The sequence below is a fragment of the Alexandromys fortis genome, unplaced genomic scaffold (assembly GCF_014885135.2).
Source record: "Alexandromys fortis isolate MF-2015 unplaced genomic scaffold, M_Fortis_MF-2015_v1.1 scaffold_1, whole genome shotgun sequence".
Lineage (NCBI taxonomy): Eukaryota > Metazoa > Chordata > Mammalia > Rodentia > Cricetidae > Alexandromys > Alexandromys fortis.
This window is the reverse complement of record NW_026067927.1, coordinates 15,178,850-15,192,538: the sequence shown is the minus strand read 5'-3', so window position 1 is coordinate 15,192,538 and position 13,689 is coordinate 15,178,850. Positions and strand designations below refer to the sequence as shown.

At 47.8% G+C, this 13,689-nt stretch overlaps 2 protein-coding genes across 3 annotated transcripts in view; one reads left to right on the top strand and one right to left on the bottom strand.

The window, feature by feature from the left end:
• The window catches only part of St3gal2 (ST3 beta-galactoside alpha-2,3-sialyltransferase 2), a 50,395-nt gene extending 44,930 nt beyond the window's left edge, over window positions 1-5,465 (top strand). For both annotated transcript variants that reach the window (XM_050143615.1, XM_050143613.1), the window contains 4 exons: window positions 56-235; window positions 2,609-2,654; window positions 2,921-3,040; window positions 3,644-5,465. In XM_050143615.1, coding sequence (XP_049999572.1) covers window positions 56-235; window positions 2,609-2,654; window positions 2,921-3,040; window positions 3,644-3,817 — 520 coding nt within the window. In that variant the 3' untranslated portion in view covers window positions 3,818-5,465. The remainder of the gene's footprint in view (window positions 1-55; window positions 236-2,608; window positions 2,655-2,920; window positions 3,041-3,643) is intronic.
• A 2,886-nt stretch (window positions 5,466-8,351) lies between these two features.
• The window catches only part of LOC126502536 (ATP-dependent RNA helicase DDX19B), a 49,606-nt gene continuing 44,268 nt past the window's right edge, over window positions 8,352-13,689 (bottom strand). Inside the window, exons 9-13 of the mRNA XM_050143606.1 lie at window positions 12,813-12,990; window positions 12,190-12,427; window positions 10,302-10,464; window positions 9,791-9,982; window positions 8,352-9,448 (exon numbers count right to left, since the gene is read on the bottom strand). Of these exons, the coding sequence (XP_049999563.1) occupies window positions 9,387-9,448; window positions 9,791-9,982; window positions 10,302-10,464; window positions 12,190-12,427; window positions 12,813-12,990 (833 nt within the window). The 3' untranslated portion in view covers window positions 8,352-9,386. The remainder of the gene's footprint in view (window positions 9,449-9,790; window positions 9,983-10,301; window positions 10,465-12,189; window positions 12,428-12,812; window positions 12,991-13,689) is intronic.

The window sequence follows — 13,689 nt, the reverse complement described above, 5'->3', positions numbered from 1 at the left end:
CACGTGCCATTTTCCGTGGTAGCTCCTTTTCATGTCACCCTCTTTTTCCCCTCAGGATGAACCAGGCACCAACTGTGGGCTTTGAGAAGGATGTTGGCAGCCGAACAACCCACCATTTCATGTACCCCGAGAGTGCCAAGAACCTGCCTGCCAACGTCAGCTTCGTGCTGGTACCCTTCAAGGCCCTGGACCTAATGTGGATTGCCAGCGCCCTCTCTACAGGACAGATCCGATTGTGAGGCTCTTCACTGGCTGAGTAGCACATGGGTGACAAGGCTTCCCTGGGGTGGGGTGGGGTGGGGCTCTGGGTTTGAAGTGTTCTCTAGTTACACTAGTGAGAAGGGAGGGCTAACAACGGTGGGCTAGCTGGGGGCACGGCTTATTCTGTGTCTCTTCCTACTTGGTGCTGCTCGGTGTACTAGTGAAACTTGAAACCCCCAGTTTGCACCGGTTTCTCCAGGAGGCAGCTCTGGACTGTGGGGCTCTTCTCTCTGGTCACTGACTCTGTGGTCATGATTCCATCACAGCTGGGAACTCTGGGCATTGCACCGAGGGGTTTGTTATTGTTATTAACTTCTATAGACAAGGTCTTCAGAAGTTGCTAAAACTGGCCTTGAAGTTGCTCTGTAGATGAAGCAGGCCTTAAATGTGCTCCTCCTGCCTCAGCTTCCCTGGTAACTGGGATTACAGGGTTTTGTCACCAGGTCTGGCTTACTAAAAGGTTTGGTGGGTTTGTTGTTTGTTTTGTTGTGCTGGTTTTTAGTATGTATTTATTTTATGTATATGTGACTGAGTGTGTGTGTATGCACAACATGTATGCAGGAACCCATGGTTGGAAGAGGGCATCAGATCCCCTGGCACTGGAGTTCCAGAGTGTAGGTGCCAGGAACTAAACTTGGTTCCTCTGTAAGAGGAGCAAATGTTTTTAGCCACTGAGCCATCTCTCCAGCCCCATGCTTTTTCAGTGTGTGTGTATGTAGGGTCTCAAGTAGCCACGGCAGGCTTTGAACTAATGTTCCTGCCTCCACCTCTACAGTTCTTGGATACAAGGATATGCCACTATACCTACCTACCAATTCTTTTTTATATATATTTTTATGATTTATTTAACTTTATTTTATGTCCATTGGCGTGAGGTTGTCAGACAGTTGTGAACTGCCATGTGGGAGGAAAGGGTTTATTTGGTTAATACTCTGCCTTGTGTCAAGTTAACACACACAGCCAGCAAAACTATGTATTTTCATTTTCTTAATGTTATATTTTTGTTACTGATGTTGCTTTGGGGTTTGAGACAGGGATTAAAAGCGTGCGCCACCACTGCCCAGCACTTTGGAAGGCAGAGGCAGGTGAATCTCTGTGAGTTCAAGACTAACCTGGTCTACAGAGCAAGTCCCAGGACAGCTAGGGCTAAACAGAGACCCTGTCTCTGAAACAAAAGATGAGAGAGAGAGAGAGAGAGAGAGAGAGAGAGAGAGAGAGAGAGAGAGAAAGGCAGAGAATGAATTTAGAGTCTCTTAGTCCAGGATGTCCATTGTCCCATTTGGAGCTAAAGAGGGTTGTCGTGATGCAGTGCTGGGGTACTCAGCAGAGCCATGACCAGCCACGCAAGCAGGAAATGGGGTTTGGCCCAAGCCTGGGGACAGCAGAGAAAGTCACTCTAGACAGAGGTTACTTGCATAGACATGGTGTTCTAGTTAGGGTTACTATTGCTGTGATGAAACACCATAATCAAAAGCAACTTGGTGTGGAAAAGGTTTATCTTGCTTACACTTGCACATCATAGTTCATGGAAGGAAGGCAGAAGAGGAACCTGGAAGCAGGAACTACATGATAACTAGAGAAAGCTGCTTACTGACTTGCTCCCTATGGCTCATTCAGCCTGATTTCCTTCTCTCTCTTCCTTCCTGCCCTCTTTCTTTCTTTCTTTCTTTCTTTCTTTCTTTCTTTCTTTCTTTCTTTCTTTCTTTCTCTTCCTTCTTACTTCCTCCCATTCTCCCTCCCTCTCCCCTTCCTCCTCTCCTCCCTCCAATTTGACTAGTTTTTCCGAGACCGGTTTTCACTGTGTAAACTACGCTGGCTGTCCTGGAACTCGCTCTGTAGAGATTTGTCTTACATAGGTCTGCCTCTACCTCCCAAGTGCTGGGATTTCTTATAGAACCACCAGCCCAGGGGTGGCATCACCCACAGTGGGCTGGCCCCTCTTACACCAGTCGCTAATTGAGAGAATGCCCTGCAGCCTGATCTATTCGGACATTTTCTCAATTTAGAGTCCCCCTCTCAGGTGCCTCCAGCTTGTGTCAGCGGACATAAAAACTAGTCAGGACACATGATGAGTTTGAGATGAATAGCTAACCCAAGTGTGGAGTTCCCCAGCAAACAGTCTGGGGAAGAAAGATTGAGATTGGAAGCTTTACTAAAACATTCCAATTTTATCCTGAAAGCCACCGGAGGTTTCTGATCAAGGTCCTGCAGTGATGAACAGTCAATGGAAATAGATCAGTCTAGAAATTGTGAGGCTGTCACCATTTGGTCTTAAAGAGTAGATGTGTTGCTGCGTCCTGGAGAGCCATTTGAAAGGTTTTTTATTTTGTTTTCTGTCATCTTGCAGCACCTATGCGCCAGTGAAGTCCTTCCTTCGAGTGGACAAAGAAAAGGTAAGTTCCCCACCTCCTCCTCTCCTCTTCCCTGCCACTGTGGAAAAGATCCTGGCTCACTCTAGGTGTGCCTAGTCGTATGGCTCAGGAATGGCATAGTGCCCTTCCAAGACCATCAAAATCTGCGTCTGCTGGTATGCCCGGCTCCAGCACTGATCTAGGAAAACCCATGTGTAGCCCACTGAGGAACTGCTAGGAGCTTCTCAGAGCCTGCCCTGAATCTCTAGGCCTCCAAACCCTCCATGTGCCTCTTATTCTCCTCACAGGTCCAGATTTACAACCCAGCCTTCTTCAAGTACATCCATGACAGGTGGACAGAGCATCACGGACGATACCCTTCCACAGGAATGCTGGTGCTCTTCTTTGCGCTACATGTGTGTGATGAGGTAGGTGGTTAGTGCCCGTCTAGAGGGGAAGTAAGAGCCTAGAAACAGAGGGAAGCAGCCCTTTCCCATCTTAGCAGTGACTCTAGCCATGTAGATTGGGTTTTCTCATTCTGTAATACAACAGTATGCTTGCATTTCCCAATCTTTAGTACCTTTTAACATTACTAACTACTTAGCCGAGCGTGGTGCACACGCCTTTAATCCCAGCACTCAGGAGGCAGACGCAGGGGATCTCTGTGTGAGTTCAACACCAGTCTGGTCTGTAGAGTGAGGTCCAGGACAGCCAGGATAACACAGAGAAACCCTGTCTCGAAAACCCAAATAAATAATAAAATAAAATTACTTCATTAAAAAGTTAAATGTATAGCTGGGTCATGGTGGCACCTGTAATCTTAGCTATGGTGGAGGCTGAGGTAAGAGCTTTTTGAGGTCAGCCTGGGCTACTTAGGACCCTGCTGTAGAAAAGCAAGAAAACAAAACAAAAAACGAGAAAGACAGAAGCAGCAGCAGCCCCCTCTGAGTCAGTGTCCTTAGGCTTGGCTTGGGTCCTCCCACCCCCGTGATTCCCGACTCCCAGTGACCTCTGTGCTACCCTCCCCACAGGTGAACGTGTATGGGTTCGGGGCTGACAGCCGAGGCAATTGGCACCACTACTGGGAGAACAACCGGTATGCGGGCGAGTTTCGGAAGACAGGCGTGCACGACGCCGACTTCGAAGCCCACATCATTGACATGCTGGCCAAGGCCAGCAAGATCGAGGTCTATCGAGGGAACTGAGCTCCCCAAGGGGACGTCAAGATTAGTCAAGACTTGGTCCAGCGAGGACGGGCTGCCGCCCACCAATCGGACCCTGCGCCGTCCCCAGCAACGAATCAGTGCTGCTGTTGGGCGGAGCTTCTTTCTCAGCCAATCATGCGACTCAAGGAGAACTTCTGGCGCCCGCCCGTCTCCACCAATCATGGCCTTGGGAGGCGGCGGGGCCTCGACCCCCTTACCCCCCACCCTGCTTTGGATAAGAGTTTCTTTTCCAGGTTTTAGGAGGCTAGGTCCGGGCCTGGGCAGGAGCACCGTGGACTGCTCTCTTCCAGTTTAGGCCCGGATGGGTGAGTGAAGCCCGCCAAAGAAATGTGGTGGAGGTGAGACCCTCTCCAGGGCATTTATTCCGTGTCTCACCAGGTAGTAGGGGATTAGATTCACCCCCAGTTGAGTGGACCTCCCTAGGGCCTCACTCTGTATCTAGTGTCAGCAAGGGTAGGAAGCTTCACCGGGTCACATGCAAGGTGCTTCTCTCCCGCGTGCCCTCACTCCTACTGCCCCCACCACCTTCTCAGCGTCCGCCCTTTGGCCCTGGGCTTTCTCTCCAGTTCACCTGTTGATCTGGAGACAAAATGACACCGCGGGGACCCAGCTGCTCACGCCCTCGCACAAGGCTCATAAGTCTTTAGCCTTCAGGCGAGAGCAGCAGTGGACAGCAGGCTGGAGAGCCGAGCCCAGCTGCCTGTGCATGTACCGTTTTCTCTCATTGTCACCCCAAAGAGGAGCAGGCAGCCTCTTGCTTGGGGGTAGGATTTGCTTTGGGCTCATACTTTAGTTACCTTGAAGCTGCCGGGGATGGCTGCCCAACCAAGATTGCTTGACAATTCTTTGCAGATGGGCTGGAGCTTTGCTGGGGAGGAGCGGATTGGCGGCTGCCACGCATGCCTCCTCCTGTCTGCAACTTTGCCCTGCTTACTCGCCTGTTCTAACCCACTTTCCGGCTCCTAAAGGGCTGGTGAGTAAAGAATCGGGGTTACAGCTGGAAGCTATTGCATGACTCGACTCAAGGCTGAGGTTGAGTGGGTGAAAAGGCTTCAGTGAATGTCTCAGGCCACAGAAAGTACTACCCCTTCCCTGCAGTGTCCACACAAGTATTTCCATTCTTCATAAGTTGACATTACCAAGCAGCCCCCTGGTGGTGGGGGACAGTCACCCAGAAGGGATAGTACCAGAGGGCTGGGATGAGACAGCAAGTACCCCTGAAAACTAAGACATGGAGAACTTTTCTTGAATCTGTTCCTTCCTGGTTCCAAAAGCAGGGGTGGAGAAATGGGGGATACACCCAGTGGGGCTACAGGAGGACCCTCCCAGGGCTCTACCCGTCCCGCAGTCAAGGCACCCGCCCTTCTGTTGTTCTGTTCTTGCCTGTCTCATCTCTGCTCTCTCAGGAAGCTGCTGGGATGAGAAGCTGAAAAACAATGCGATTATGCCAAACAGTATTGAAGAATAATTTATTTTCTCCCCTTCCTCCCTTTGTTTTGTTTAAACCATTAATCCCTATTCTAGAAGAGGTAGGTCCCAGCACCCAGATCTTTTCTTCTATAGTTATTTAAACATTTAAATTTTTTCCTTCCCTTTCTTTTTCTGAATTAAAAAAGACCAAACCCCATGGAGTCGTCCATCTGTTTTGAACTGCACTGTCTTAGGTGTATATAAGGAGGCACTATAATAGCGAGGGTGTTTGGGGGAACAAATCGACTCTGCTACCCTCTTACACGAGTCTAGTTCAGACTCTGCTCTCTTAAGTCCCCCAAAAGACTGGGTATTACAGTTGCACCAGGCATGGCGACACGTGCCTTTAATCCCAGCAGTTGGAAGGCTGAGGCAGGAAAATGAGTTAAAGGCTAGGCTTAGCTCTATGGCAAGTTTGAGGCCAGCCTTTTTTTTTTTTTTTGATACCTTTTTTTCAGAAACAAAACAAAAACCAACTCACTGTACTCTCTTCAGATTCCTCTAAGACTTAGAAAGGAATACTGGCTCACCTGAAATGACGTTTTACCATCTCAGCACCCGTAAAACTGTCCTTCCCACGAGGTGAGCCCCTCTCTGGATTTCCTGCCGACTCCAATCACACTACATGGACCCACATGTTGCTGCCAGTGCTTGTTAGATGCTATACGAAAGGATAGTTCTCCGGAGAACTGCTGGGCGCCTAGACTGTCTCCCTCAGCTTTGCCTTCACCAAGGGAAACAAATGCTTAAGGATAAATGCTTAAATAAACTCCAGTAGGTAATTAAAAATCTCCTGGGGGAAAATGTTGGCTCTATACCTTAAATCACTCACTAAAATGGGTGTCAAATGGATCAGAGAACTACACTTAAAAAACCCCACAGGGAGTAGGTGTCTAATGTACTCTTACAACTTAGATATACCAACAGTTTTGTAGTTAATCTTTTTTTCATGCTTTCTGGTTCTCCTCATTAAAACACAAGGCTTTTTTTTTTTTTTGCATTCTACTTTGTTAGACTGCTCTTCATAGCTGTTCTGTAGTTTTCAGGTTGAGGTATGCCGTTTAACCAAATGTTGACTCTTCTGTCATGATGAAGACTTTGGAGTCTAGGGACAGAGGACTATCCTTTCTCTTAAGATAGGGGACCAATTTGGAGCAATTTGGAGAGACAGAACCTATTAGCTAGGGTGGCTGTGGAATCAGCTGTGGCCTGGGATGGGTCATTTTTGCTCCATTACTAGTCTACAACTATCTGTGTTGGTTTTTTGAAGACAGGGTTTTTCTGTGTAGCTCTGGCTGTCCTAGAACTTGCTGAGACCAAGCTGGCCTTGAAGTCACAGAGATCCACCTCCCTCTGGGATTAAAGGTTTGTGATTAAAGGCTATTTAGTCCTAGCCAGGCAGATAACCCACTGCCTGGCTGCCTGCCTTATTTTCAGTGCCGTCCTTTGGGTCAGTGCAGGCATTAACTATTGCGCCGTCTTGCTCTGTGCTTCTCAATCCCTTTCCCCTTTTAAACTTCACAGTGCTCACACTCCTGTACACACACACACACACAAACCTTGCTGTCTGCCACACTACCCCACCAGGGTGGACCTGGAATTGATCTCACACCTGCTCTCATCTTCACCCTCATTCGGGGGCTGGAACCCTCTGGCCCACACACCCACAACCCTGTCACACACTTATCTCCTATGGACCCCAATTCTCTCATCCAAAAGACCATCTAAACATGTTTTCTGTTTTTTCCTTCCCTTTCCTGGAAAAGGGATCTTGATGTTGCACAGGTTAACTCCCTAAATTCAGAGTTCAGGGGATAGATCCCACACTGGCTGGGATTACAGGTGAGCACCAATACACCAGGTATCCTAAGATCTACACGAACATAAAAATACAGTACCCAAAAACTGATTCTACAGGAAAGATGGTTTTTGCTTTGCTTTGACACATGGAGTCTGTCACTCTGGCTGTCCTGGAACTCAAGAGATCTTGTCTGCAGAGTGCTGGGATTAAAGGTAATTATGTCTCTCAGGGTTAGGTACCCGGTTAACATGATGTGGGCGTAGGGAGACAAAGGTCCGTTCTAAGGACAGCACATGCTCTTCACTGTCAAGTGATCTTCCCAGTTCCTAGCCTGGCAGTTTTAAAAATGGATATACAAAGTCAGACATGGTGGCACATGACTTTAACATTTAACAGCATTTAGGAGGCAGAGACAGGTGGATTTCTTCTATGAATTTGTGGGCAGCCTGATCTACAAAGTGAGTTCCAGGACATCTAGAGCTATACAGTGAGACCCTACTTCAAAAAATAACAAGGGAGGGGCTGGAGAGATGGCTCAGCGGTTAAGAGCACTGGCTGTTCTTCCAGAGGTCCTAAGTTCAATTCCCAGCAACCACATGGTGGCTCACAACCATCTATAATGAGATCTGGTGCCCTCTTCTGGCCTGCAGATGCACATGCAGACAGAACACTGTATACATAATAAATGAATAAATAAATCTTTAAAAAAATAACAAGGGATATTACGGAAGGAAGAGGTAAAAAGGCATTTTTTTTTATATTACTGCAGCAACAAATTGATTAAGAACTTTTGGGCCAGGCTTAACTGGTGATGAATTATGACTTTAAGTGTTCCCACGCAGACCCAAGAAGTCTATATCCAGGAATGTAAGAGCAGTTCTTACCATATCCAAGACAGGGCCTGAGCTAGTCACTATGGCATTATGGGTAATAGAACATGCTAGAAATCCTTTCACTGGGGAATGGTAAAATATATGCCAGGCTGGCCATGCTGGCACACATCAACAGAAGGACCTCCCACACCAGGTAACAGATACTTTCCAGAGTGAAATAGATGTATGTATATGTGCCGAAACCGCCAAAATGCCTACAATTGGGTCATCAGGTTACAAAGTAGTATGGAACGCGTGCGTGGAATGCTCACACTTACCCCAAATGAAAGCAGCCATGGAGAAGACAGAAGAAACACTGGGACATGTTGAGCAAGCAGGAAGCTATGCGTGCCTCAAGTAAACACAGCACTATCATACACAATTTTTAATGCACATATATTAGTCTAGTAAGCATAAAAATACAAATAACAAACCATGATTAGTAAATTGCTTCTCATAATTACTTTAAAAATTTCTGAAAATGCTGTATTATCACTGTGCCTTATCTGATCTTACTCATACAATGTATGAAGTAATCCTTAAGTCTGCTAACGGCATAATGAATATTTTTTGTTTGGTCATAACTTCCTTTCTAAATTGCTGTTGGCATGAAATCCCATGGATTAGAACCAAATAATGAGCCAGGTCCAGAACAGATGGAGTGGACTAGAAGGGAAGACAGGCCCCATCTTCAGTGGGGTTGTCTACCCAGTATACCAATCAGTCTCTCTTGTAAGTCTGTGATTTTGCTGAGTTCCATCTTGTCTGCCAATCTGAAGAATAAAGCAGCAGCCAAGACCCTCACCAGCAGGAAGAGAAGGGGCTATGGGAGGGATGGGCACTCAGGGCTCTACCTGCACTATAAAAGGCATCTAAGCTATAGCCAGGGCTCTCCTGGTCTCTGAACCACCTTTTTCTCTGTCATTTATTCAAGGCTGGAGGTTGGTCCGAACACAGGAGCCAGGGAGTGGGCAGCAAGTTCTGGACTGATACATCACCAGTCGCAACCATACTGCCATAGAAGAGACAATGTGGGTTTAAAGGGAGACAGAGCTGAGGACTATGTTTGGAAACAAGGTCTCACTTTGTAGCTCTAGCTGCCCTGGAACTCTGAAGACCAGGCTGGCCTGGAATGACAGACACTCCTGCCTCTGCCTCTCAAGTGCTGGGATTAAAGGTCTGCGCCACCACATGTGTCTGGGACTATTTTCTAAACTGCAAAAATTCTTTCATGTCCCCCACTGTTTGCACAAATCTGTCAGTTTCAAACATAATTCTGAATGAGGTAGGTAGTCTTTACTCAGGCCTTGGTCTTTGAGGTGCCTGTCAAGGCCTATGCCATGAAAGCTCCACGCTCCCAGGCAGGGACAGTGCTGAGGGTGGTGCCAGTTGCTGGTGAAGCTTCTCAGTTGGCTATTTTCTCGATCTCATCCAAATCATCTGTGTCCAATCTTTCTATCTTCTTATCTGAGAGAAAAAAGATCAGAAGACCACCGTGGACTACCATGGGAATGCAATGGACGTCACCCAGAGCAGCATGGCAGTCTGGGGAGGTGCCTCGCTGTGGGACAGTGATGCTTCCTCCAGGCACAGGGCAGGCTTCCTGAGCCTGGGTAGCTGGCAACAGGGCCCTGGTCGCTGATACCGACTTCCCAGGGCACTGATACTCCAGTCCCTGAGCCCTGAGTGTGCAGGTGCTCTCCCTGACAAGGCCCAGGTGGAGGCAGCATATGCAGGGTCAAAGGAAACCTCCCCTCTCCCACCCTCCCCTCTGAAAAGGTTCCAGGCACAGCCAACTCAGGCACTCACTAAAATGCTCCTGGATTCTGTTGAGGATATTCATGCTGTGCTTGCTGTCAACCATGTTTACAGCCAGACCCCTCTTGCCAAAGCGGCCCGTGCGCCCGATGCGGTGCAGGTAGGTCTCGTTGTCAGGGTTCCCGTCCTTGTCCACAGGAAGGTCAAAATTGATGACGACAGACACTTGTTCAACATCAATACCTGCACAAAGGGGCCACTGTCAGCCGCACACACCCACTTCCACTGGAGACATGGCTCAGGCTGGTCATGTCTGGGCTGTGGGCACTAAAGAGGACGCCTACAGGACAGTGGCCTCAGCAGAAGAACAAAAAGCAAGTGTCTGGAGGCCTGAGTTTCTTCACACCAAGTTGGGACTGCTGGCTTCCTTCCAGTGGTCCTACTGCCCAAGGGGAATTGGTCTAAAGCCCTCCCCCCTCCATGAGACCACGGATACAGGCACTTTCCTTGCTCAGAGGGCCTGGGACCCCAAGCCTGGGAAACGGGGCCAGTCTCTGCTCACCACGGGCACACACGTTGGTGGTCACCAGGACCTTCTCTTTGCCTTCTCGGAAGCGCTCAATCACAGCTGCCCTCTGCTCCACCATCATCTCCCCACTCAGCAGAGCCACCTGGTGGCCCTCCTTGGAGAGCTCCGCTGCCAGCCAGCTAGCTGTTTTGCGGGTCTGGGGAAGAAAACAAACAAAACCCCACAAATGTTTAAGAAATATTAGTACCTAGAGGGACTACTGAAGATCCAGAAGAGTCTATCTGAAACTTAGCAGCTAAACATCAAGTATGCTAAAACTGCCAATCTGACAGCACAATAGCTACAAAACTACCACCTGGGGAACAATTTCACAATGTTCCTACGATAAAATACACTTGGGTCTGGTGAAATGGTTCAGTGGGCAAAGACACTCACTGCTAAGCCTAATGGTGGAAGAAGAGCACCGACATCCCAGATATCCTGACATGCCTTGCATGTACAACACAAAATTAATTTTAAAAACTCACCTATGGGCCGATATATGGCTCAGGGATTAAGAGCACTGACTGTTCTTCCAGAAGACCTGGGTTCAATTCCCAGCAACCACATGGTGGCTCACAACCATCTGTAATAAGATCTGGTGCTCCTTCTGACCTTCAGGAATACATGTAGGCAGATGCTGTATACCTAATTAATAAATAAACCTTTAAAAAAATTCACCTGTAATTCTAGGACTTGGAACGCTGATGCAGAAATACCTGAAGTTGAAGGTTAGGCTGAGCTATATTTTGAGAACTTATCTCAAAAACAAAAACAAACCTGAATAGGTCACAAAAGAGATAAGGGAAATCAGAAATCCTACAAGACTATTACTCCATTATCCAGATTCCTGGAGATGTCCAGGTTAGAGCTTGACATGCTGTCAGAGACATGAAAGGATGGTCTGAGTAATGGTAGTCTCAAGCAACTAAACTACTGACTGTAATAAGCAATCCTCAGGTTTAACTGCCTCAGGTTTAAAATAAGGCAATAAATAAGGGGCTGAAGAGAACATTTTGCAACTTTAATCCCAGCACTAGAGAGGCAGATCTGAGTTTGAGGCCAGCTTGGTCTACACGGCATGTATCAGGACAGCCAGGGCTACACAGAGAGAAACCCTGTATTGAAAAACAACTAAAATAAAATCACAGGGGAAGTCTGGAACTAACAGAGGATGATGTCTTATTCTTTTGTTACTAAGAGGTTTTTTTTTTTTAAAGGTTGGTTGGTTGGTTGGTTGGGGCTGGAGAGATGGCTCAGTGGTTAAGAGCATTGCCTGCTCTTCCAAAGATCCTGAGTTCAATTCCCGGCAACCACGTGGTGGCTCACAACCATCTGTAATGAGGTCTGGTGCCCTATTCTGGCCTGCAGACATACACACAGACAGAATATTGTATACATAATAGATAAATATTAAAAAAAAAAAAAGGTTGGGGTTTATTTATTATGTTTACAGTGTTCTGCCTGCGGGCCAGAAGAGGGCACCAGATCCTATCACAGATAAGGTTGTGCGCCACCACGTGGTTGCTGGGAATTGAACTCTCAGGACCTCTGGAAGAACAGCCAGTGCTCTTAATCACTGAGCCATCTCTCCCAGCTCTCCTAATAGTATTTTCAAGTGTTTCTTCCTGTGACAATTTAATCATCAGCAATTTCTTTTAGATTTTCTCAATAACATACCCACTACAAATAGATATTGTTCTGGCAATGCTGTGTTAAAACTATGTAACTCCAGGAACGTAGCTATCAAAGAAACCATCTTCCCCATTCCCACAAGCCAGTTCCTTGCCACACAGAGAATTTGGTCCTCTTGAGCAAAGGAAGTAGGGCTGAACGAAGGTAGGGCAGTGCATTCCCCTGCAGGGCAGCCGCAGCTACTCACATGGCAGAAGATCATGGCTTGGGCGATGGTGATGGCCCCGTACAGGTTGCACAGGGCCTGGAACTTCTCCTCTCTGTTATTGCAAACGACATAATACTGTTTGATGGTGTCCAAAGTCTCCTCTTCACGCTTAAGTTTGATGATGTTGGGGTCTGGAACCACCTTCTGGGCAAACTTCCACACTGAGTCTTCAAAGGTGGCAGAGAAGAGCAGCATCTGGCAGTTTCTGGGCAGCATCCTGCAAGTGGAGGCCCAGGCACTTTGCACAGCTTCAAGCTTTTTGCCAGAAGGAACACAAGCCCAGCCTCCGCAGCCTGCATGGGCTGCAGCCCCACAGGCTGAGTGGGATACAGAGCATCCTGAGGAGGGAGGAGCAGACCGAGCGTGGTACTGGGCTGAGTGAGGGTCCCAGGTCTCCCTTCTCACCCCAGGCTGGGAGCATACTGAGAACTGCTGTGGAAATGGCCCATCCCACAAATACTGCTGCGCAGAGCAGAGCAGAGCAGAGCAGAGCAGAGCAGAGCAGAGCAGAGCAGAGCAGAGCAGAGCAGAGCAGAGCAGAGCAGAGCAGAGCACCCAAAGATGCAAGAGGAGGCTTTGGAGATTCCCGGTCCAGGTCCTACCTCTGGATGCGGATGCTCTGGTCTTGGTGGCCTTGAGTTGCTATCATCACATCAGCCTCGTCCAGAACAAACACCTTGATCTTCTTGGGGTCAATGAACTTCAGCTTGGAGCACCAGTCCAGGACGGTCCCGGGGGTGCCAATGACAATCTGCTCACTGACCTTCTGACCTCTGTCCACTGTGGAAAGACATGTTTTCTTCAGGTATTACAAAGGAAAGCCAGCTTTGGAAATAAAAGTCTTACACATCCTCTCAGAACTGTCAGAACAAATCAATTCCAGATTTCAAAACATATGTGAGGGCTGGTAAGATGGCTCAGTGAGTAAAGTCACTCGTTCAATCCTGGGAACCACAAGTTCAATCCTGATTACCACATGGTGGAAGGGAAGAACTGACTTCCTACACACACATACACACACACACACAGTGGCTACCATACTCCTACCACATAAATAAAACACGAGAGGGTCATCCTTAATTAAGTCTTGCTTTTTGCTGGGCGGTGGTGTCGCACACCTTTAATCCCATCACTCGGGAGGCAGAGGCAGGCGGATCTCTGAGTTCGGATCTCTGAGTTCAAGGCCAGCCTGGTCTACAAGATTTAGTTCCAGGACAGGAACCAAAAAGCTACGGAGAAACCCCGTCTTCGAAAAATCAAAAAAAAAAAAAAAAATTAAGTCTTGGGGGCTGGAGAGATGGCTCAGTGGTTAAGAGCATTGCCTGCTCTTCCAAAGGTCCTGAGTTCAATTCCTGGCAACCACATGGTGGCTCACAACCATCTGTAATGAGGTCTGGTGCCCTCTTCTGGCCTGCAGACATACACACAGACAGAATATTGTATACATAATAAATAAATAAATATTTAAAAAAAAAAATT